Source organism: Lagopus leucura, unplaced genomic scaffold (assembly GCF_019238085.1).
Source record: "Lagopus leucura isolate 7727_CA_CO unplaced genomic scaffold, USGS_WTPT01 Super-Scaffold_100026, whole genome shotgun sequence".
Taxonomy (NCBI): Eukaryota; Metazoa; Chordata; class Aves; order Galliformes; family Phasianidae; genus Lagopus; species Lagopus leucura.
In genome coordinates this window covers 2,070,491-2,095,576 of record NW_024962277.1, presented here as the reverse complement: position 1 = coordinate 2,095,576, position 25,086 = coordinate 2,070,491, and the positions used below count along the sequence as shown (strand labels likewise).

General features: G+C 41.4%; 1 protein-coding gene across 1 annotated transcript in view; it reads right to left on the bottom strand.

Annotated features, from left to right (window-relative positions):
* EEFSEC (eukaryotic elongation factor, selenocysteine-tRNA specific) overlaps positions 1-23,290 on the bottom strand; it is a 114,237-nt gene extending 90,947 nt beyond the window's left edge. The window contains exon 1 of the mRNA XM_042880362.1: positions 22,999-23,290. Within this exon, the coding sequence (XP_042736296.1) occupies positions 22,999-23,284 (286 nt within the window). The 5' untranslated portion in view covers positions 23,285-23,290. The remainder of the gene's footprint in view (positions 1-22,998) is intronic.
* Between the last annotated feature and the right edge of the window lie 1,796 nt (positions 23,291-25,086).

The window sequence follows — 25,086 nt, the reverse complement described above, 5'->3', positions numbered from 1 at the left end:
ACTCAGATCGTTCAGAAAACAGGAAGGGCTCGCCCTGAGCAGCCAGCAGCACTGCTTACAGAGATGGAATGTGAAATCTTTGCTCTTTTTTTTTTTTTTTTTTTTTTTGCTTTTGCTAAGGTGTTCAAAAGCACCAGGCCAAGAAGCTTCAGAGCAGCAGCACAGACTCACCCCCAAATGCTGTGGTCCCCTTCTGCAGCCTTATGCTACAATGGGAAAGGAAGAAAAACATTCAAGGTCAAAAAACAGTAAACAGCTTTTCCAGAAAGCAAAGATCTCTTGAATTGCTATCTCCGTGCTAAGGGAAAAAGGTTTTTTGTAAAAAAGATTTTGTTTATAATAGGGGAGAGACAATTCCAAGACAAGGCAAGTATGGGAAGCTCTCATTATGATCTAAATAAATTCACTTGTCAAGCACATTAAAATTTTACATAGTTTGTAAAATAAATAAATAGAAAACACCACACACACAGACACAAAGTTCTTCCTTCAAAGGCTCCCAGATATACATCACTACCACAATAAAAGAAATTGCTATGCAACTTCTCAATTTTGGCAGCACGGAATCATTTCCTATGCTTTTCCTTCCCTATGCAACATACCAGAAGACAAAAGCACCCAACAACCTGTGCCTCACCTGCACCTAAAGCAGGAGCAGCACAGGAAGGACAGTAGCTGAGAATGCACACTTGCAGGCAAGAAAGGCCCAGCTGCTTAGGACTGCTGACTGAAGCTCAGTCAGCAGTCAGTGTGTTGCTGAAAAGTGTTGGATGACATTCATCACTCCGTATGCAAGTATTTACAGCAAATAAATGCTGTCCTTTTTAAAATCTGCTGACACATTTATGTTCAATGCAAAGTTGTTTTTACTTTTAGAAGCAGTGAAGAAAGGTAGAGTAGTGGACTGCACAAGGGATGTAATATTCAATGCTACTCTTACATCTAAGCATGTTCTGAAAAAGGAATCTGGAAGACAAGTGGCCTCAAAAACAGGAAATAAAACAAATGCAGTAAGTACTTCATGTTCAAGTTTTTATAGAGAAAATTCCACATAACAGCATACAATGACAAAAGCATATAAAGTTAAGGAAGAAAAGGAAATCAAAATCCCTCTAAAAAGAGCACAATGAGTCACATAATGTGGAAATGCCAGTCTTTTAATTAGTGCTGCTAAATACTGTGTGGCTTCAGCCAAACAGAAAGGCAGATTTGATATTTGCACAACTAAGATGTAAGTTAGCTCTAGTTGGATTTTAAGACATTTATGTTTACATCCTTTATTAAAGGCACTGTGATGAAGCTTAAAGCAAAAGACATTTATGCCATCATTGACTTTCTTGCTTTGACCCCCCGAAACTTCCACTTACCTGTTTCCAAAGAAAATGCAGTAACTGTGATGAGTAACACTACTAGGGTCTGACATTTCAATTCCTGCTCAAAATTTCAACGACTGAAGAAAACCAGAAAAATCGCCATAAATGAGAATGTTCTCTCTACATTCTATAGGAAAGTAAATATTCCCATCTTATAATGAGAAATGCTTAATAGTATATAGCACACGTAAAAACAGAAGTAAATAGTAACAAGAGAGAAGACATCAGAGGGTGGTGAGGCACTGGAACAGGTTGCCCAAGGAGGCTGTGGATGCCCCATCCCTGCAGGCATTCAAGGCCAGGCTGGATGTGGCTCTGGGCAGCCTGGTCTGCTGGCTGGTGACCTGCACACAGCAGGGGGTTGAAAGATGATCACTGTGGTCCTTTTCAACCCAGGCCATTTTGTGATTCTCTGATCCTTCCATATGCTGCAATGTCCTCTTCTGTATTACTACACGTTAACAGATCTGAATTTCTATATCGACGAACACGGCACAAACTGGACAGAATCCAAAAAGAACCTCTACTTAATTTAGGGCTGAAAACATTAACTATGGAAGGGGTTAAAAATGCCTACACATCTTAAACATTCAACAGTCATCCTGAGTAGACACAGATGACTGCTACAAAAAAAGTGAACGTTCCCTGAGTTACACAACACCTCGGTATTTCAGCCGCATTAATTTCTTTCTTGGCTTGAAAAAGAGAGTGCATAAATTGTGAATTAGTTAGCAAACATTAACTTTTTAAAGTGTCATTCATATATATGCATATGCAAATGCAGACACAAATAAAGCTGGGAAGTTAAATATTCAGGATATTGCATAAAACTAAAGCAAAAGTTAGCTAACATTTCAGCCTGAATGTCATTATACTGCTCATCATTCTTGAAGCACAATCTATGACATATGCTACAAAAAAAAAAAAGGCTATTTCATACACTTGAAAGCAAAACAAAGCACAAGAAAAGAAAACAATTGGGCTATTACCATTTGCACTGCCACTTTTTTTTGGCACTGCATGTTTGTATTGCATAGATTATGGAAAGGTTTGGTCCCTTAATTTGGCATTCGAACTACAAGAAAAAGTCATGTCAGATTTCTGGGTCCTCACACGACATAGGAAAATGACACCTACCATACAGGTTTGCCACCAACTGCCTCTATGCTGTATAGAGTTGAGTTCATGAAAGAACATTTCTGAAACAATGTGGTAATAAGCTTACAGTAGATCAACCAACACTATGGTTATGATTTGGAAAGAAAGGAAGGGACAAAAATAAAAATAAAAAAAAAAATCAAGACACATCCAAAACCCTGCTGTAACCTCCTCAGATGGCACTGCACGCCCAACATCCTAGTAAGCCTTCCTGGAATCTGATGAGCAATTAGATCAGGTTTCAGTCATCTTCAGAGGTATTTTGCCATCTGTGTTTCTGGACTGCTCTGGGAATTAATGGACCATTACACTTGGGCCTTAAACAGCTGATCATAAATGGTTCCTGGTAGTCCGTGAAGTCTTTAAGGTAAATGCTGAAAAGCAAATAGGTGAGAAGAGACCAGATGAAAAGGAGCCTTTTTATTGACTCATGCCAGCTTTACTTATAGTCTCTACAAGACTGCCAATCACGTGGCAGATTAAAATGATAAATACACTTGACCAGCAAAGCTAAATATATATTGTACGCTAAATAAAGTGCAAAGAAAAAAACCTACACAAGAACAAGGTGTGATCATTCTGCTCCCTCTTTCCAAGAGGGCAGACCAGCAGTATTCGCAGATATTTCTTAGACCAAAAAGTAGCAGCTAAAAAGCAGAAAAAGGCATAAGGCATCCCAGTTACCAGTCGTGAGGCTGCCTGAAAAGGACACAGCTCCATCCCCAGCTCCCTGGCTGCACACAGCGTCCCGTCTTCTGCTCTGTCTCTGAAGAGTCAGTTCTCATCAAGCAGAAGTGAACAGACAACTCTCAGCTTCAGAAATGTTACATGTGAGGTTTATGAGATGCTTCACTGATAATATAAAGCAGGGAGAAGACAATGTGGGTGCCCCTGCAGCACTTCCAGCTCTGGAAATGCCCATATTTCTAGAGGTATGTGAATAAATTATTATATAAAGTGGAAAAGAAGATATCCGCACAATACTTAAACATTTTTTTGTATACAGTATTCTGTATCAGTAATATTTCAATCAGCTCTTCATCTTTTCAAGTCCTTTTAGAATTTTTATAAGATTATATAATTGCATTAGCATATCTAGGATTCAATCACATCTGTGCCTGTGTTTCAATGCAAGAAATAGCACAGAAATCCTTACAAAAGCAATACACAACTGAAGCACTTGGTTATCTCAGGATAAAGAGAATGTACTATGGTTAATTACCAAACTTTTTTTTCCCCTAGGGACAGGAGAATCATTACTGAAGAGTATCTATTGCCTCCATCTGCTTACAAGTATTACTGAATTGCAACATCTTGGAATGTCTGTTAGAATTTTTTAACTTATCTTAATTACAAGACTTACTCTCAATATTAGATTATAGTAACATTAATGACAGAAAAAAAAAAGAAAAAAAAAGTGCTCACTTCTTAAAGACCCACCTGGCCAAAGGATGCTCTATTGATGCGCATCCCTAAGTGGTATCTTTGAAAGAGCAATCCAACAAGAAGCTCTAGGCAGCAATCATGAAGGAAGAACTGCTATCGTGCACCACCTGGAGCTAGAGACACCAACCTGAATGCACATTTACATGAGTAAATGCACATGCACAGCGCCTAAACAGCAGTCTGGATGTAGTGGGAAAGCAGATACAGGCATCAAAGTTGTGTCTCTGAGAGTTTGAGGAAGAGCCCAGAAATTCATAGTCCTGTTAAACTGTTCTCCACTTACATTCAAGGCTTTAAGCCAAACGCCTGAGAGAAATGCACAGAGATCCCCAAGGAAAGTGCAAAGCTAACACCATAGATTTGCTACTCATTGTCTCTATCAGTCCAAAGACATGTATCCTACCATGCACCTGCAGCCTTAGGAAGTTCCAGAAACACCAGGAAGAAACAGATTTTAAACCTCTTACACATCAAGAGTATCTCTCTACAAAGTCCCCACGAGACTAATAAAAATAAGCCTCGAACAATTCTGCAAGTCACCAATCCAAAAGTAAATCACGAATTCAGCAGATTCTAAATCACTCCTCTATTAAAAACAAAACAAAACAATTTCGTTTCCAAGCAGAGCTAGAAATAAATTAGCGTGATTCAAACTCCAAGTATTTTGAGTCTGCCTTATTTCTGTCTTAGAAATAAAGCACAGCAGAGGTCATGGACCCCACAGCAAGGAGCTCATTCTGTGCTGCAGCCCAGTATGAGATACATTTCACAACACCGTGTGAAACACACTGCCCCTACAGAAGAGTTATGGTTGGCTACTGGAACGCTCAAGCATTTTTCATCCAAGGTCAATGAAAAAAATATATATATATTTTTAATAAAAGCAATTAAAAAGTATACAACTTATTAAGCCTCCTCCAAAAAAATAAAAATAAAAAAATAAATTAAAAAAAAAAAAAAAAAGGCTGCAAGGGGCAAAGAAAAACAATTTTAAAGCATTTTTAAGTTTTCACCCTCACAATACTGAAATAACATCAGGGTTATAAACATCTGTCTCTGCCAAGGGAATGTACAAAACATTCAGAAAGTGCGGGCCCACGTATCCTGTAGCCCTGCACTTCACAAACAAAAGGTTGGGGAAAGAAAGAGGGGGTGGGGTACGGGGAATAAAGGCTTAAAGATTAAAGTCACAGGCAGAGACAGACGGCTCCGTTTTTTAATAACTGAAAACACGAGTTGTGCCTGAATGTGCTCATTGTTTTATGGCGGGGGGAGCGTCTACACGTGCTGGACTGGCTGGCGACAGAACTGCCCTTGCATCAAAAATAAGATTTACCAAAAGCGAGGAAGAAAAAGAAAAGAAAAAGACACCAACCCCGTGCCCTAATTTCCCCTCTTGTAATGTTTAATGACGCATTCAGGTAGAAATCAAGACGTTACCCCAACTTCCCTTAATTATATCGGGAACTTCGTGCTGAGTAGGAGTACCTGACTGCAGCGGCCAAGCACAGGACTGAGGGGCTCTGAAGGCTTTCTGCTGGGAAGGAACACATACCTAACAAACAGGCATGTCCATGAAGCACTGCTAGATTATAAATCAATTTCTGGTACTTTATTTGCACAATAAAAGCAACCCTGTGTGGCTAAACGTTATGACCTAAGCAGATTTTTGTATGGACTCAAGGAGTTCAGACGTAAAGGAGAAGTTCTTGAGCCCGTCTGAAAAGTGTCCAGCAGCCACACTGTTAGTGAGCAAACAGCATCCCAAGCAGCCTGCTCTGCAGGCATCCCCCAGACCAACCAGTAACTTCAAGTGCTGCACCAGAGTATTAAAATAAAGACATTCCTGCTTTAGGATTTAAAAATTAGTTTCAAAAAAAACTAGCTTCTCAAGATGTAAGATCCTGATGGCTCCTCCAGACCCATGATCGTACATTTAAATCATTTTAAAATTCCATTGTATACCATTCCCAAAGACATTCATAACATCTAAGGGAAATGCATTGTATGACTTATTTCACTGGGCAGACTTCTGCGCAGGAAGCTCCTCTGAGTCCCATTCTGCTGCTAGGTGGGCAACAGACAACAGGTCTAAAACTAAATAAAGTACAAAGTTTTACTCAAATCTACCTTATGATGTTACTATAACAGAGCTTTTGTTCTGTTGTTTCATTTTTTACCTGCCAGCTTGGCTTAAATATAGACAGGACACAGATAATTCAACAAGACAACAGGCTCTTTCATCTCAAACCATACGACTCCAGCCATGACTTTTTGGGGAAGCCCACAGTAAGGCGAGGGGAGGCACACAACAGGAGTCAATGGAAGGCAGCCGCCTGCCCGCAGCTCGCACGCTGTGCTGGGAGGAACCAGTGGCCACAAGAACAGATCTGCAGCCAAAAACGTCTGATGTGGAATGCTGCAGCCATCATCCCACCTCTGGTGGTGCAACACTTGCGCATCATCAGCCGCTGGACGTCTTGTTGAGATTAAAGATATTGTGGGGAGTTACTGCCTGCTTAGCAAAGGGAAAAAAAAAAAAAAAAAAAAAGAGTCCACGGCAGAAAGGGAGGGGAAAGGAAAAGCCGAAACATGAGCTCGTAAGCCTGTTATGGAGGATAAAGGCAGGCTTTGTTTTACTTTACTCAAACCAAGTATGAACAAGAGGCTCATCACTATTTGGAGCTTCAACTGCAAGACTGGTTTTATATGCAGTCACTACATTTTGCTCCTCAAAAAACTAAACTATTCCTTTTTCTCCAAACTACCTGCAGCTGATGCTCAGATGGAAACCCATACGGTAGGAAAGACTTCTTTCTGCCCTTCCAAGAAATAATGACACTTCTGAAGCACACAGAAACGTATTCACACAGAGTAAGAACAAACCTTGGTAATAGCTGACTCTGTCCTGAAACAAACAAGCAAATTAAATATTTTCTTTTACAAAAGTATCACTTGGAGGACGTGTTGGATATCCAACCACGCTAGGCAGAGTTAGGCAACAGATACTAAATTGGGGATGCGTATTTGGACAAGATGTGACAATCCCATTTCCAACTACAAAAGTCCATCCAAAAAAACACAACGTTAAAAGACAGTCTGAGAGCTTAGAGGAAGAATACCAGTCAAAAGGTCTGTCCTCCAACAGAAGCACTACCCAGCAGCGCTGCCTCTGAAGGACCTCAGGGGCAACAGTAAAAGGCAGCAAGGGGAAGCGCAGCCTGGATTGTAGTTTCTTGCTCTTCGGAAAAGGCGAAGAGGGTGGTAATTCACCGTGTACGACGAAATTGTACATGAAAGTTTAAAAACAGCCAATTAAAGCTAACATTATGGAATGGAACGGCGGGTCCAAGTGGAACGCGTTAGCTACGCATTCCAAACACGGGCTGCAGCCCGCCCGCAAGGCGGATACTGTACGCAAAGTACAAAGGGTCAAGGAGTGCTTCTCCAGGGAAGCCCAGCACTGCCTGGAGGAGCGAGTCGAGTCGCCCACGCTCTCACAGCAAGGGACAGTGCCAAGGCTGCAGGGCCCCTTTGTCACCAGTGGCACAGAATGCTACGGGCAGACACCACGTGAGGAAAGCCAAAAAACCCAAGGAAGGGCAGATCTCGTTAAGAATCAAGTTCACCACCTCCAAGTGCCAACAGAAGAAATCTCTCTCTTAGAGTACTGGATCAAGGAAGGAAAATAAATCCATACTGAAAAAGTGGCCCTTCAAGACTCAGTTCACTGTAACCAGGTTTTCAGCAATCACAAACGCTCCAACACCTTTTTGTTTTAGAATATAGATGGGACTCAAAAATCAAACTCTAAAGGAGATTCATTCGGTACTCTCTCCTCTGGCCTTTGGTCCATGGCAGGCAATGCACTGCAGTTTGGTATCGCATCAGGAACACACAGGTGCTCTCCGTGGCTCAGCCTTGCATCAAGACACACCACACTGGACCAGGGGATCTTCTCCTGGGAAGCCATCATCAGATACATGGAACTACTGCATGCTTTCTGCTAGGGCGTTGGAAGGGCTTTTGACAGTGCATTTATTTTTATTTAAAATCTTGCTGAGTAGGATTGCTCAAGATATACAGCTCATTTCAGAATAGTCCCAAGGGCTCTGCAGTCAGGTAAATCTCACTTCCCAGTACTTGAGGATGAAACAAACTCTCATGCCAGATACGTTATCCAAACTGACAACTTCACAAAGCAATCCAGATGCTGTAGGTGCTGTGCTATTTGCTTCACATTAATACATTTTTCATATAATTAATAAAAAGCAATGGCAATGAAGAAGGTGATGTAAAGGAGGAAAGCAGTAAGAGTTTAACTACTAAATAAACCAGACAATAATTGCCAGGTTTTGAATTCATACTGGATTAAAGGGCCTGAAGTTTAATGACATGCATCCACAGAAAGAGACTGTAACAGTTCTTTAATTTTTTTCAACAGCAGCATCAGGAGGAAAGGTAAAACTGCTTTCATTAACTGGGAAAGCTAAGACATCGTGACTACATAAAGATGTCTTAACTGACAGCAGAATAAGCATCCTAAGAAGATATTCATATTTTCACTGGTTGAATAATAATTCAAATAATCTGGAAATTTTACTTAAACAACCTACCTAATTATTTTAAAAGACTTACTGGTGCAAATGACCCAGTCCAAGTACAAAGTGCTCTGGACCTAAGAGCTGCAAGGTCTCCTTTTGGCTGCAGGGCTGCACGAGTGTGAATGGCCCAGGCGGGCTCTGAACTGCTGCTTCTATACAAAGCCTTAAGTGTGCATGGCACCTCACGGATACACACAGGGATCCCTGCTTTAGAAAGCTTACAGGCTGAGCTCCACTTGCCCCCTACAAACAGTTTAATCCTGGACACAGGCAGGTCTCTTTATTGCTTCAACTTTTATGCATAGAAAAGCATGCATCTCATAAGGTGAACGTACAGAAACCTATTTACAGAAAAAGTCCTTTCATCTCACAAATTCATAATTGAAAAGGTTTTCTTTTAGGTATTTTGAAGAACCTTCAGAGGTGCTGTGCTTCAACACAGCCCTGCAAAGTAATTTCATAGTCCAATTGCAATCCTATATAAAGCAGAACATGCTGAGATTATCATAGATATGTCAGAATAATTCAGAACAAGTTCCTTAGCATTTTCTCTAGAACTGAATAAAACAAAATCAGTGAGTTGGGAGGGCAGGCACTTCATGTAAATGAAGTTTGTAAGCAGCCACATCTGTTGGTTAAGTAAAATACCAATCAGGATGAAAACTTTCACTGAGGCCAGAGCTGTGACCAAGAAGAGCCAGCAGAAGAAAAAGCACGACAGGTCTCCCTCCCAGCAATTCATCCCACACACATTCACTCTCCTATGTTTCACTTGCTAATTAAGGACTGCTTTCCCAAAACTACATTCTAGAGCTAGAACAGAGGCTGAAAACATCCCCAGGGAAGTGGGAAGCAAAGCCTCCAGCAAACAAAGTCTGCTCAGAATGCATGCTGCTCTGCCCAGCTCATGTGATCACCCCTCAGGAATGCTGGCACTGCTGAACTTATTTCATGGAAATATGAACAGACTAAGAATGCTAGATAAACAAGAAAATAGCATCGACTGCAAAGCAGTGATTTTTCCACCATACCTGTAAATTTACATTTTCATTGCTCATGGAATGAGGTAACCAGGACACTTCAAGACAACAATGGTCACTGCAAAACTCACCGAGCAGCAGTACCAGCTCTGAGCCACCCCAAGCCAGCTTAGATGCTGGAAGTGCCATGCCTGATGTCCAGCTAAATCCTCCACACTTGCTAAGTTGTCCTCTGTGATAAAGTTCCTCGGGAGACCAAGAGAAGCAACTCCTAAACATAATTTGGTACAAACCAGCGTCAGAAGTACATCAAGAATATCCAAAGATGACACAAGCCTTTGCAGGAAGCCGCTTTCAGAAGCTTTTGCTTCTTACCAGTTACCTCCTACACACATTGTTAGGTCTTGTTCCACACTTGAGTCTTCTGTGCTCAAAACAACAGATTCCAAATTAAACAACAGAAACTAGATTGATAGAAGAAGGGATGGAGGACTCAGCATGTAAACTTCACTGTAAGAGGACTCCAGCAAATATGCTTCATTTGTTATCTGATCACTTTGGCGTTCACATAAACGATGGAGACAACTGTTGTTGAAGAACCACATAATAACAGAAGATGAGAAGTACAAAGGAAATTTATTCAATATATTCCAACCGACAATTTACTGTAGATTTCAAAATTAAATACTGTTGGAAGAATTCATGAAAGTATTCACAATAAATTAATTTTATTAATTATCTTTAAAATGCCACAGTTGGTCTGCTTTTGAGAAAAAAACTACCTCACTGTACTGTAAAAATATGACGTTGAAATAGTATATAAAGAGAGAAAAAAGCGAGTAATTTTGGTAAAGTCAAATTGTCTTTAACAACTAGTTTGCATGGGAATAAAAAAAAAAAACAGATAAGTATCACATAAATGGGTATTTAGATATTTTTTTTCTCACACTTTTACATTATTTTCAACTCTGGAATGTAAAAAAAAAAAAAGAAAAAAAAGAAAAAAGAAAGGTAGGCATTACATGGGGAAGAGAACCTGAAGGTCCACAAGTGTGGGGGGATAACTTCTAAACAGCTATTCATTTGGTAGCAACCATGATTTAAACAACACACTTCTCTTTAGCTTAGAAAAAATAGTTAAATTTCCAATGAGAAGATTTGCTGCCTCTCTTAAAGAGCCAGATTTAAAACTCTGTTTTCCCAGGAAAGAATGAAATCAAAATCCAAGAGAACACACACTGTAGGATGAGATTTACCACCAAAACGAAATCCTTGACGTCTGCAGTACCAAGAGACAGCAGAGACAATCCATTCCCTCTGCCAACAGCACTGGGCAGCCAGAGAAGCCTATTCCACTACAGGATATCACTGAAGTAGAAGTCAAGCTTCCATGCTGCTAGATCTGGAAGCAAACGGAATATTTAGTAACGTAAAAACATCCAAACAGACAACATCAAATATACAGAAGTGCAGCAAGATAGCAGCAACCCTGCACCTCTGCCAAAAGCCATTCGAAATCACAGACCACCAGGGCTCCCTTGAGTTTAATTCCTATCCCATCACGACAAAACAACCAAGGTGAGCTTTTAATGGTACAGACGTCCTTTTCTCATCTCTTCCTCTTATACAGAAAGCAGGGATTAGTAAAGGAATAGCTCTGCAGCTGTTTCCCACTGCACTGCCCCCTCCTCATTCCTCCTCATTCCTCCTCTCCTCACCGTTTTTAAGGAGAAAAATATTTCTTTTTCTTCATATGTGGAACTGCCCTGCTTATGAACATCAAGAAATAAAACATCCTAACTCCAAGCTGTAAGATCAACCTGCTGCACGGCTCATTCCCAAACATCCAGGAGGTGCACAGGGGAAAAAAGGTCTCACATCTTCTACTTTCCTCCAAAAAACAGGTAAGACCAACACTAAAAACAAAGCCAACGTTATGAATGTCTCTCTATTGCCAGCTTCAGTGTTCTGGCACAGCAAGAAAATAAAACCTGCTGCAATAGCCAGGCATCAGCCGAATCCAATAAGCCAACAATGCATCACTAAGATAAACTAACGCATAATGAAAGAGTACTAATCACTGCTTAATTCAATGCTGAAAGCACTGAGAAAGAATACAGCCTCGATGACTAAAGCTCAATGTTTTGGGAACAGAGGTAGAGATAGCACAGCTCAGGCACTCAGAATATTTTGTAGTGATCGCTATTACTACTTAGCAGCAAACTACCTTCTACAGTAATTTTGGAAAACTCTCCTGATGGGCTGTTTTGCTGGCTGAGTACAAAGCTGTCTGCCACCTTCCTACTGCCCAGTCATCCCTCATTTCAGCAAGGACTCATGCTATGCAATGCTCTGCTTCCTACGACAAGCTGTACTCAGTGCAGTATTTTAACCAAGCTGATCCAGGCTACTTTCACTATGTCTACACAGAACCACCTTAATGCTTAGTAAGAGATTGCAAAAGCGCTTAAAACAGTATGTGAAAGCTTTGGAAGGGATACGATCAACTAATTTAAATGTCACATAACCAATTCCGTATTTACCCCGGGTTGAGTCAATTATATGCAAGAAAACAGGAAAAAGATTCCATACACCTGACATCACTTTACATGTGGTCTACAGTTTTCCTAGCTAAGGCCTACAGTTTTCTTAACAGGACAAAACTAAAAATCTTGAAAATGTAAAGGAAAAAGAATATAAAAAGCAACAGTGTTCAACCACTGCATTAATTTCAATAAAGCATTCTATAAAAAAAAAAAAAAAAAAAAAAGTGCTTTTTTTGGGTCAGGATTGGGTTGAAAAACATCAGGGCTTCTGTTTGAGAATATTAAATATATATAAATACATACACACACTTAGTGATCTGTAATGAAAAAACACACAGTGCTCTCTCCCCCCTCCAAACCTATTGGTGAACACAGCTTCGTGATGAAAACATCCAGAGAAGAAATTTCAGTAAAAATGGGATTGTCAGCCACTGATCAAATAATAAAAATAAACAGATCAGGCAATTTCAGTTCAGAACTTTTCGTTGCCTTTAACCACAAGAATACTTTCTCTGTGTAAAGTTTGGTACAGCTCAATTTCGCCAAAATGCATTTCTCATATTGCCCTTGGATGGAATAAACAGCACCACAAAGACTGAAGTGAACCTCTTCCCACAAGAGATTCTGCAGAAATACCAATTTTGGACAGAATGAGACAGCATTGCTGGAAATCCTAATGCACAGCACAGAGCAAAGGGTGAGCTCAATGACAATCATCACCAAGCATCACAGCTTCATCAGAAAGCCTGAAAAAACAAAAAACAAAAAACAAAAAACAGGAGGATCTCAGTTGCTGGTCAGGTGAAAAGGATAAGAAATGAACACATTGCTCTCCTATTATAAGGTAAAAACCTCAAAGTCGACAAATCAAGAGAAGAAAACTTCCTTAGGGATGCCCACTTCATCACTTTTGAACATTAAGCAATACTGAGTACGTCACTCTTTAGGATAAATACAATCAACAATTGTTTCAAGCTTTTTCTTTATGCATTCACATATTTATACACATATATATGTAGTACACACAATTTTGGCGCAGAAATCTGCTTTTGAGGCATTTTTTTAACATGAGGAAGGAGAAAAGAGGATAAGCCATTCTTGAGTTGTTATTTCAAGCTGTAACTTTGCCAGACACCGGGCCAAGTGTCAGTGCCAGGTGCTCGGAGCTGACTGCTCAGGTTGAGCAGCACCAGTGCAATGGGCATTTCTCTGTCGTGTTTTTCAATCCTTACCCCACTGAGATCAGGAAAAGATTCTGACGCTGAGTGCTTTCTAAATCCCTTCATCACAGCCCTACCGCAGTGCCAGACACCAGCACCAGCACCCAGGCTAACAGCCACAGAGCCAGCATGCTCTGAGCACTCCCCAGCTGGGCAGCCAAACCCAGCACCACCTCATTGCTGTAGCATGCTGGGAATTGGCTCTGGTACATCATTCAGACACCCACCGTGTGCCACGCTTACTGCTTTCTATGACCAAGACACCAGAGCAGCTCCCCACCCTACACGGTAGCAGCAGCCCAGCAGGATGTGATGGCCAAAGGACTGGGACGTTGCTGCCTTACACGTGTACCCTTCTGTGTATACCCTAAGTCACTCTTTAAATCATTTCACATACTAGAATGTCAGTGTGGATAACCACTGCCAGAACACAACACAGAATCCCCAAAGTCAACCACAGGTTCAGGTAATCGTGACCTCCCTTTTTACAACATAAATGCATAATTTCCGCACCACTCTTTGATGAAGGGACCACAGACTTGAAAAGAGGAAACAATTACAGTCATTAGAATTTCATCCAAGCATGAGATTTAATCTCGGGCCATAGCCTTGCCAATGGCTGTGGGGGTCTCAATGGAGACAAAATTGCTCTGTGGGAGAAAAAAAATGCCTCGATGATGACATTAGTCAGCAAGAGAGACCGAGCTTTGTCTTCCATCCAGCAGTACGGTTAAATACAAGGAAACCATTTTCCTTCTCCCTCTTGATCCCCCAAAAAAGAAAAATACAACTATTTTGTTTCATTCTCTGAAATGCAGCTTTTGCATACTTTGGAAACTTTCTTCTGCAAAGCAGTAATGCTGGAAGGGAAGTGTTTAATACAACAAGAGGAGTTTTAAGCATGAATAAACGTCTGCAACAAAAGATATTTTCCCTTGCTGACCCTGGTTAATGTAAGCAGACAGTCCTACCAATAGTTATCAAGTATTCCTATAGCCTTTCTTGCCCAACAGGTTCCCAAAGACTACTTCAAATGTTACAGATACAGGAATCATTTCCAGAATATGCCCACCTGTTCTACGATGTACACACTGGAAATAAAAGAAAAATGTGAAATGACACTACAGATGGAGGCAAAATTCCACAGTACAAAAGATCAACTAAGATCTGAGAGTACCAACTGCCATTATATGCCAACCACATGTTGCACCCCAAATAAGAAGTAAAAGCAAGGGAAAACTTTGGCACAGAAGACGAGAAAGCACTGCAGGGGACTGCATTAAATTCACTTTTATGGCACTGTAGAAAAAGCAGATCTACAGTCAGCTAAACAACATATTCATGATCCTTCTACGCAAGAACTGAAAGAGAACAGCTTTTTAAGCAAGCAAATCATTAACCCAAAATGAATCAACTCATCTCTCCAGGCTGGGCTGAGGGGCCTGCTTTCTTACCTGGGCAAACTCTGTAATTCTCAAGATCCAAACTTAGCATGGAAGAGTGTAAAAATAAATAAATGAAAATTCATCTTTTACCCGTAAGGTACCGCTGGATACAGGCAGCTCAGTTTTGTTTGAACTCTGCTTTATTTCCTTTCTTTCCTACTCCGCTGTCATATCCCACATATATATTGGCTACTTGAAGCCAACCCTAGTGCTGGTAATGCTGATAATTACAATCTAATGTAGAATTAATCAGCTTCAGTTTGAAACAGAGATCGTAATTCAAATTGGAAACCAGCACTAACCATTTCATGTACACTTGAAGAGATCAGATAGGCCGAGCAAGAACATTTTGGTAGAATAACTGATAAGGACTTGGGAAATAAGAACTATTGGTATTTACTTAGCCTGCAACGCTTCTGGAAGCAAGCAGTTTAAAGGAAGCACTTCAGAACAGCTATTTAATCTGAATTTTACAGATAGCACTGAGAACATTTCCTCACAGAACGCATGGTATCTTTACAATCAGTTAACATGCAAGCTGTTCAACTCTTTCTTTGCGGGAGCTCTTGCTCAGTTTTTCTGTGTTACGAGCTGTGACCCAAAGAACAGAATGCATTCAAGAACCAGCTGGAAGTTACCACCACTGAAGATATGCCTCACTCTTCAGCTTGCTAGGCCAGCCTTGGGGTTACCGAGAGAAAACAGCTCTCTGCCACACCACAGGAACAACTTCTTATTCCATTCAGAGACTTTAGCAATGACTTCAGTGCGCAGCTTCGGTTTGCTTTCTTAGCTAGAAGATTTTTCCATCTGCATTTCGGTTTTGTAAAGGTTTTGAAAAATAGTACAACAGTCATGCAAGAACACATATTGTTACTACTAGTAAAAAAAATATTAAAGAAGCTAAGTTCCCCGTTCTGTCAAGCTAAACTGTTAAAAGTGAGTTCTATACATAAGCAATGTATCGTTAAAATTGTATCTACCATCTACAGTTTAAAGACAGCTTCTAAATCAAGCTGTAAAACAAATGCAGTAGAACCTAATCAACAAACTGGTTTAATAAGTAGACCACTGTAAATTGCTAAACTGGACTATTTAGCCAAGGAAATGTATCTATCATCAGCAAAAATACTGCTTTGAAAAATTTGCTTTAAATTCGTGTTGACAACAGCAACTCTAATTACAAACATGCTTCATATCCTACAGTAAGTTGAAATAGGTTTTATGCAGGTATTTCTAAGACTTGATGAGAATAGCTTGTATTTTAAAACATCTGAAAAAGGATTAATAACGCTCAATCGCTGTCCCAAACAGCTCACGAAACTCAAGCTAGAATGAGGGAAAAATGAAATGAAAGGCACGTAGTTATTTGATGAATGCTAGCACACAGCATGATGGAACAAAGAAATTCTGTTTTTAAATCAATAGGGAAAATGATCAAACAGAACCAGTCAACACCATTACAGGACTTGCTTATTATGTTTTCCTGAGAAGCTGTCAAATTTTTGTGTCAAACACTGAAGTGTGAATTAGCCCAATTTTGTTGTATACAAGCAACTGTGTGCAAAACCACTCAACAGCTTTGTAGGAAAGTTGTCCTGTATTAGGAAAAGAATTGCAACATTCAAGCAAGTTTCTGTAAAGCGACTCCTTTACAATCTATGTTTAAGATGGAGAATGAAACTATAAATCACACCTTCAGAACAAGATATGCACCTTTTCAAAACAGAGTACAACTGAATACTACATCTCTTATGGAATTCTAAAGTGAAGCAGAAGAGAATGCAATTACTCAATATAGCTTTAAGATCAGAAGGTGATGGCTTTCTTTTAACCTTTTCAACCCGTAAGTCAAAAGAAAGACTGCTTTTTCCTTTATTACTACTTAACAGTTGCTGCACGGTTTAGAAGCACATCGAATCTATTGTAAATAATAGGGAAGTTAGCTCCAAGCCGAAAATGCAGAAGAGAGCATTAACACAGAAATCACAGCATATCACAGTAGGCTAGTCTCACTGTCACCACACTCAGAAAACATCACTATGAACAGAAATGAGAAATAATGTATGATCAGTGGAAAAGTAGAATAATTAGTTATGATACCGATTAAAACCCCACGCATAGACCACTATTCTGGTACACACAAGCAAAAAGAAATTTGATTCTACCCCTGATCTCACACAAGCCCTACACAGCACAGAGACACTTCAAAGTAGATTTAGTGCAACCACCTTGCTTTCACTGAGCTAAATAACGTGGGAAAACGGAGAAGAAAAAGTAGCTGTGTGCACCGAACTTCACAGCTCTGACATTCTCAATTGCTTTACAAGTTCAACTAGAGGAGAGCCACCCCCCCCCCCCACATTCAACTTCCATGAAACCCAGTTGTTTTGTCCCATCTGTGTCAGGTAATGTAAGACAACACTTCGTGTATTTTAATGCTTAAAAAATGCTATCCAAGTTGTAAATGAAGTAAGACTAACCTTCCTTAGAACACAGGGGTCATTTTCTTTAGGAAGGGGAAAATAAAGCCCCAGTTGAGTTTCAGATCTTCTACTTAATGTTGGTTAGTTTCAAAGTAAGGTCATTTCATCCACGCTGACCTGTTACCCTACCTACTTACCATCAGGATCCTACATCGTAAGCAAATGCTGCCCTCTTGTGCACTGTGATATCCTGTAGAAGAAGTTGTGCTTTGGGGGGTTGGGAGGAGGGCATTGTAGGCCAGTCCTGTTTCTACACTGGCTGCCTCTACTTTACACACAGCTCCATAATAGGAAAATAAAAGAGCTTTATCTTAAGAAATTTCAATGAAAATGCTCCTTTAATTTGTCAGAGTATCGGGCTCCAAACAAATTCCTGAAAGCGAGTTTAAAAATGAACAGTGTTTCAGTTTCAAGAGAAAGGTTTTTCATTCACAGAAATAAAGTAGATTTGCATTTCTAACACGAAGTCAGCAGTTTATAAGCACCAGGAATCCAACAAACTTAACAGACCATTCACATTAATGATAGTTCCAAACGCTGAACTCTCTTGACTCACAAGTATTTCCACTGCATCAAACTTCAGGAATACAAAACGTCACGTGGGACCAATAGCTTAATAATTTCAACAAGGTTGCTTATTGCATTGCTCTTAGCTCGAGTTGGCAGCCCAGTCCTCAAATCACCTCACTGACCCTTCCGACCACAACTGCATCCACTGAACAACACAAAGCACTCTGTCCTCAGAGAACAAGTTTCCACTCAACATTATTAATCAAAAGCAAGAGTCCTCAACACAAATTTATAGTCATCCATACACGCGCACACCTTAAAACCCTGTTTTTTTTCTTTTCCATTCTGTGTGAGCAAACAAAGAACTGCACCTTCACACAGGTGTCAACAAGCAAAAGTTCATGCTGATGGCAGTGTATTTTCTGGACAACAACACAAGAATAACGCTGAGTTTGCAAATCCTCTTACAAGCTTACCACCAACCCATCAAAACAACAAATGTTATAAAAGTACTTTCCTTTGCCGCGCATTAATCTTACAAATAATCTGCATCTGACTGAATGTGAATGCTGGTAGCAAGCCCACGTTTCCCTTGATCTCCCAAGACTGTTTTCATTGTACTCATTTGCATCAGCAAGACATGCTTTCGCTATGCTCATTTCCCCGTCCCCAAGCTCTTGGGCAAGTTCAAAAGTCTTGGCCCCTCCGATGTATCAGGTATGAATTAATACCCTTCCTTAACAGAACACAGCAGCAAAGTGGAAACAGACACTTGCGAGGCAGTTTTCTTTGAAAGGAACTGCGGGGACAAATGGTGACAATGAAGCTCCAGTTATAAAGTAAAAAGGTCAAAGGTTCAGCCAGGCATAAGGATTACAAAACTACAAGATCGCCAGAATTCCCCCCACAGGTTTAGACAACCAGGGTCAAGCAGTAGCTTTCCAATTAAAGCCTGCTTTAAGGCTGCTCTGTCCTTTGAACTTCATAGGGTAAAAAAAGATAACTTTCTTTTGTAGAAGTTCTTTTGAGAACCCATCTCAAAACTAAACAGAAAGGGCACCCGACAACAGCTCCCCCAAAACAAACAGTGCAGGATCCCCTCGCTGCGTGCGTGTGGGGGAAGCTGGGGTGAAGTAATCATGTTCTTCTGTATTAGTGTGCTGACCCTTTGTAGGGCATGAAATTAACCATCAGCAAGTAAAAAATCTGCTACTGGTTAAACTACTTTGCTACGCAAAGTGGTCTTAAAATGAAATATGGGGATTGAATTTCTCCTGGAAGATTAACTTGTGTAACCTCTCTGCAGGCATCCCCTACTGCTGAACTCATTTGAGACCCTTCTGGATGCATGGGTCTGGATGCAAACAAATGTTAAAGCAAGTCTTTTACTATGATGAAGGCAACATCAGCTTCGGGGAATGCTGGAGAGCTGAGATTCAACACAAGAACAGAGGCTTTAAAATCACACACAAAACCCATAGCACTGCAACAGAAACAACCTAATTTCAGTGTGAAATTCTGTGAGAACATCACTTAGATCTCTATAGCAATACAGGAAAAACAGCCCCGATAGAAAAAGCAGCGTTGCATTTTGCAGTCATTCCTTCAGGGCAGAAGGCAAGCACAAGACTAATGCTAACACAGATGCTTTGTGTCACTTGTGACAAGCCAACGAATTGACTATTAAAATTCAGTTATTCAGATTTGTTTTCTGTTAAGCAAACTGACTTCCAACAGCTATAAATACAAACATTTTGCTTGTTGCACAGCTTATTGTGTGTAAGATAATCCTCTGCTGTAACCTTGAAATTATTATAAACTACCAGAAAAAACATTGTGTTCCTGTTGTTCAGAAGAACATTTATTTAGAAATAAATGAAGTACGTGGCACAGTCCAAACCATGCAGCTATCCACAGTACACCTTCCTGCAGCATCAAACCCACAGAAGTTGAGGAATAAATCAGCATGGCTTAAATACAAGTGAAAACTACAATGTGGTGAGTCAAGTATCACTTATTCCATTCCAGCCTTTGACTATCATCTTTCAGATAACAAGAGAGCACTTTGGGCAGAACTGTTTGCAGCACTTCCAATTCCTAGCATGCAAGTTAACAAACAAAGAGAAAGACAAAAGAGAAAGAAAAAAAAAGAAACCCCCCCAAAAACCCTACTTTTGATTTAATATCTGATATGTTGTTTTGCTTTGTTTTGTTTTTTCCAAGGGCAGGCTTTGTAAAAAAAATGCAGCCGCAGAGAATGAAATATGACTTCCATTTTCCATTCCATCTGGTTACTGTTCAAATATTCTGCACCCTGAATCCTAAGGTACTGTCTCTATGTAAGCATCCTGTGAATGACTGCGAGAAGTATTTGCAAGGTCAAGTGCTACCTAGTGCAGCATGACCAAAATGCAATACTAGATTCAGCCATAAAAATGCCCTTCAAGAATGAGCTAGAGACAAAAATACGTTAAAGAAGAATAAATAGTTTCAGTGAGTCTGTGAGTGGATTTATCAGCTTTGTACAGCAGAGGAATCAACCCTCAGGAGTATCTTGGGTGCATAGAAGAGATGGCAGTTATAGAGGATGGAGCTGCTAGGACACAACCTGGGAGAGCAGGCAAACCAAAAAACAAAAAGAGAAGGGCAGAGATGACAGCACTGCTTTCTCCTTTTCCCAAGAAGGAACCTCCTGAGCTTGTCTGGTGGTAGACTGGACAAAATGAATAAACCCAGAGCTACTCAGCAATCCCATAGGATGGAGCCATCAATGGGGAGCCAACTAGTTTACAAAGCCTTCAGAGAGAAGAAGGCTTCAAACACAAGCACGCGGTTGCATATTTTCACCCTTGTAGCTTCAACATTAAAAGCCACATGCATGAGGGGTAACACAGAAGAAAAGGCTGCTACAGAGCCCTCCCATCACGCTTCCAGCTCCTCACAGCCTTCACATCTCCCATTTCTCTGCAGGCTAACTCACATCTACAGCTATCTCAGGACACAGCGAAGAGCACCATTTTCAAGAGCTGTGGAAAATCCAAAGTGCAGAATAAAGACAGGAAGATAAAGCACTTCGCTCTTATATTTTATTTAAAAGCTTTCAATGCAGAAAATTTATGATAAAAGGAAAAAGTAGATTAAAGAAAAAAAAAAAAACAACACCACAGCCTCCATGGTTGTAATGAAAATGGAACAGCAAACTGTTTCCATCTATTTCCTAATCACAACTGTTCAGACTAAATTTTATAGTACTGTGATCTGGGCAGCCTGGCTTTCTGTTTCAGACAAAGTGGCAATACTGAAGTGATGCTTAAACACTGAAGGATGTATCCTGTTGCACAGGACATGCTATACTTCAGTTTGAATTTCACCAAAACATACTAAAATTGCAAGTGTTCCCACCAGCACAGATCAGGTTTTAACAACAAGGTCTCACTTTTTAAACCTGGTAGTAAAAAATAAAGGAGCATCCAATGTCAAGATTTATGTGTATGCTACCAAGCAGGCAGCTGAAATTTCTAGCTCCAAGTATTAACACAATACTGTATTTTCTCTGCCATTCTGTTTCTTAACATATAGAATTGCATTAAGTCATACTAACCAAACAATCAAGAGTTTTCACTAGAATATGTAACCTGCTATAATTGGAACTATAGTTCCAACAAGTTTGACACGCTTTGTGTCTGAATTGCTACCTGCACTTTTGCTGAGAAGAAAACCACCATTCAACTAGTCTAGCCCACATCCTTTCCCAGCACAGCATTACAGTGACATAAATTGAATAACTTACTCTACCAGTGTGGGTAGCAGTGAGTAAATGCTCTAACATCTTCATAAAAACAATTAATAGGAAGCAATTAAAAAAAAAAAAATCTATGTATTAAACAACACCCCAAACAAGCAATAACAAAAGCTGTTTTTCCCCAAGCTTTCAGAGACTTCTTCACAAGGAAAGTTTAGCCCTCAGAGCAGTTGTTTCCTGAAGAAAGGAATGCCCATCTACCAGTCACTCTGTCAGTCCATCCAAGAAAAGCTACCATTTGCCAAAATACACTTTGTTCATCAGAAGATAATCAGGTGCTTACAAGCACTTAAGATCGGTAACTGATTGTAAAGCACAAAAGACGACCGCAGATCTCTGGAATTCAGCACTGAGCCACTCCTTGCAGCCACAGAGCACACATTACTGACGCTGCTGCAGAAATCAAGAAATGAGTGAAATGTTTATTGTTCTATCCAAAAGAAATGCAAACAATACCATGTTATCACTGCTAACACCACTCACACGTCTGCTCTGACAGGGTTGGTTCATACAGCAAGAGGAGAGAATAAGTCAGAACCTCAGTCCAGCTGCCAATAAACACACGCTGCATTGCAGAACTACCTCCTCCCTGGTACAAAGGGGACACGAGCAAGAAAATGCATGGGAAATAAATTTTCAGAACTTCTTATACTTTAACTGACCAACCTGTGGCTGCAGTTCTTGCTGCACCTCTGGGCACAGGATCACTGAATCACTAAGATTGGAAAAGACCACTAAGATCACTAAGTCCACCTGTCAGCCCACCTGAACCTCCCACGGGGCATCTAGATGCCACTCACTCATTACCACTTGTCCTACTGCTAATTACCTGTGAGGCTCATAACTGACATTAAGGAGACACCAGCATTGAAGATGCATACGAAATGACTTTTCAGAAGTTTCTGTACTTCAGCTGACCGACCTGTGCCTACTTCACACTGCCTGCAGCCACGATCCCCGCTGTGCCCTTAGCCATGCACAGCCACCTCCCAGCTTTGGGCAAGAAACAGAAAAGGTCCTATTTTTCATCTAACAATGTGAACTTGCCTTAAACGAGCTCTAAAGCAAGCCAGAATCAACTTCTCACATCATATACAAAGTCTGAAATGGAGCAAATTCCACTTAACGCTTCCAACGCTCCTGTGTTAGAGCTCAGAGCAGAAGAGCTCGCCGTGTGCACGTCCAGCAGGTGCAGCACAGCTCCAAGCACAGGGCGCAGCGCACTGCGGCACGGGGAAGAAGCAGCAGCTGCCCTTACAAACTGCAGGCGGGGTCTCACAGGCAGGAAAATTTTCATTCCAGAGAAGTGAGCAGAGCAGAGCCGAAGGAAGTCGCGCTTATCCGCGAGCGTAGGGTTAATCTAAGGGGCAACGGGGGCGGTGGGGACCCGAGTCCCACCCTCAGCGGCACCAGCGGGGAGCCCCTTACCGCCGATGATGGTGCGGATGAGGGAGGCGTGCCCCGGGCAGTCGACCAACGTGAACTGCAGCTCGCCGGGCCCCGGGCCCAGCTGAGGCGGCAGCGCGGTGCGCAGGCAGGAGAAGCCCAGGTCCAGCGTGATGCCCCGCGCCCGGCTCTGCGGCGCCCGGTCGAAGGCGGCGGTGGAGCTGGTGGTGCTCAGCGCCCGCGCCAGAGCCGTCTTGCCGCTGTCGATGTGGCCCAGCACTCCCACGTTCACGTTGAGGACGCGGGGCGGCGCGGAGTCGGCGGCCATGGCGGCGCTGCACCCGGGCGGTCCGTCCGCACAGCGCCCCTGCGGCAACGCGCATCCCGCCGCCACCGTTCCGCGCTGCCCCGGCCCGAGCCTTCAGCTGCAGCTTCAGCCTTCCTCAGCCTTTAGCCTGCGCCGGCCTCAGCCCCTGCGGCCGAGGACAGCCACGCACTGGTGCCGCTCGGGCTAAAATCTGGCTTCACAGTTGCCCAGACATCGTGAAGTCAAACGCAAAAAGCAGCTCAAGATCTGGGTAATTCTCTCCCTTCTTTTTTTAAAAGGAAGAGAATTACCTGGATCTTGACCTGCTTGACCTTAACTTGCTCACTGATTTCTGGATTTGTGTAATTCCTCTTCCTGTAAGTATGTTGTGTAGGGTGCCCCCTGAAAAGCATACTTTGATGGGATTAAGAATGATCAAGATGAGTAACTGCACCAAAGAGCCGTCCTGCAAACCACCACCACCAATTATACAACCCACCGATGAGTTTGACAAGCATCCGAGTACTAAAAGCAGTAAAACTGAGCCAGAACGGGCAGCCCAGGGAAGTGGTGGAGTCATCCCTGGGGGTGTTCGAGAACCATGAGTATGTGGTACTGAGAAACATGGCTATGGGCATGGTGGGGGTGGGTTGCCATTGGACTTGGGGATCTTGGGGATCTTTTCCAGCCTCAATTGTATGATTCTATGGTTCTGTCATTCTGACATTCTAGTCAGTGACTCAACGATGGGGTTGGGGGGATGGGGGAGGAGAAAAAAAAAAAGCAGACTTTCCTAGTGCACAGTGCTATTTGAAAAACAACTATCTCCCTGAAGGAAAGACATGAACCCACAAAACTCACAAGGAGGGCTGCCAATATACTGAGCTAACCAGGTTAATCGGTTTCGTTAGCAGCATAGTTCAGCTTGATGGGAGCTCTGTCATGGGAACTGAATCAAGCATAATGTCACTTTTCAGACCAGGTTCCCAGGCTTTGAATAGTTTCCTGTTAATCATAAGGCTTCTTAGCTTATGTACATTTCACTGCCCTAAAAGTCTCAAGCTGTTATATCAATACATACTTGCAAAGCTAATGGAAAGTATACTCTATTCCCACAAGAAAAGGCCCTACACAGTCATAATCCACACATATATCCCTACATAATATTACATACAATTTAATTCTTTTTCAACATTAACTATTAGATAAGTTGAGAAGAAAAAGGTGCAAAGAGGTCCATTTCCCAACCAGAAGATGCATTATCCAGAATGGCATTATCCAGCAGTCCTCCCAACACATCTAAAATACCAGCTATTTTTCAACAAGCTTTGACAAAGCTCAGAAATCTTAAAAGTTTCTACAATTCCTGTAAAAACTGGAAGTGAGGTGAAGGAAATGCCCATTTCAATGGCCCACACAATCTAACAGGCTATAGCAAGAGCTCAGGCATGACCAGTTTGCTTGGTCTTCCAACTTACCAATAAAACAAAGACCTTTTGCTCTTGGTTTTGCTTTGACAGTAACCAAAGGGATACTGGACAAAACTCATGGGAAAAAATCGGTTTTGCTAAGATGTAATGAGGAAAGATTAAGAAAAAAAAAAATCTGACCTGCAAGTAAGGGAGATATCAGGTGGGAACTGTGGCTTATTCTTTTCCTTCCTCTAGATACAGAAAAGACTTGTAACTCACTAGACAGAGAAGGCATTTGTCCTTGTATAGAAGGGAAATAACGTGTAAAGAACGTGCACTTAGTGGCGAAAAAAGATAAGTTTGCTCCAGTGTCCACAGTTTTGTTATCACTCAGAACATGCCTCTGTCTCC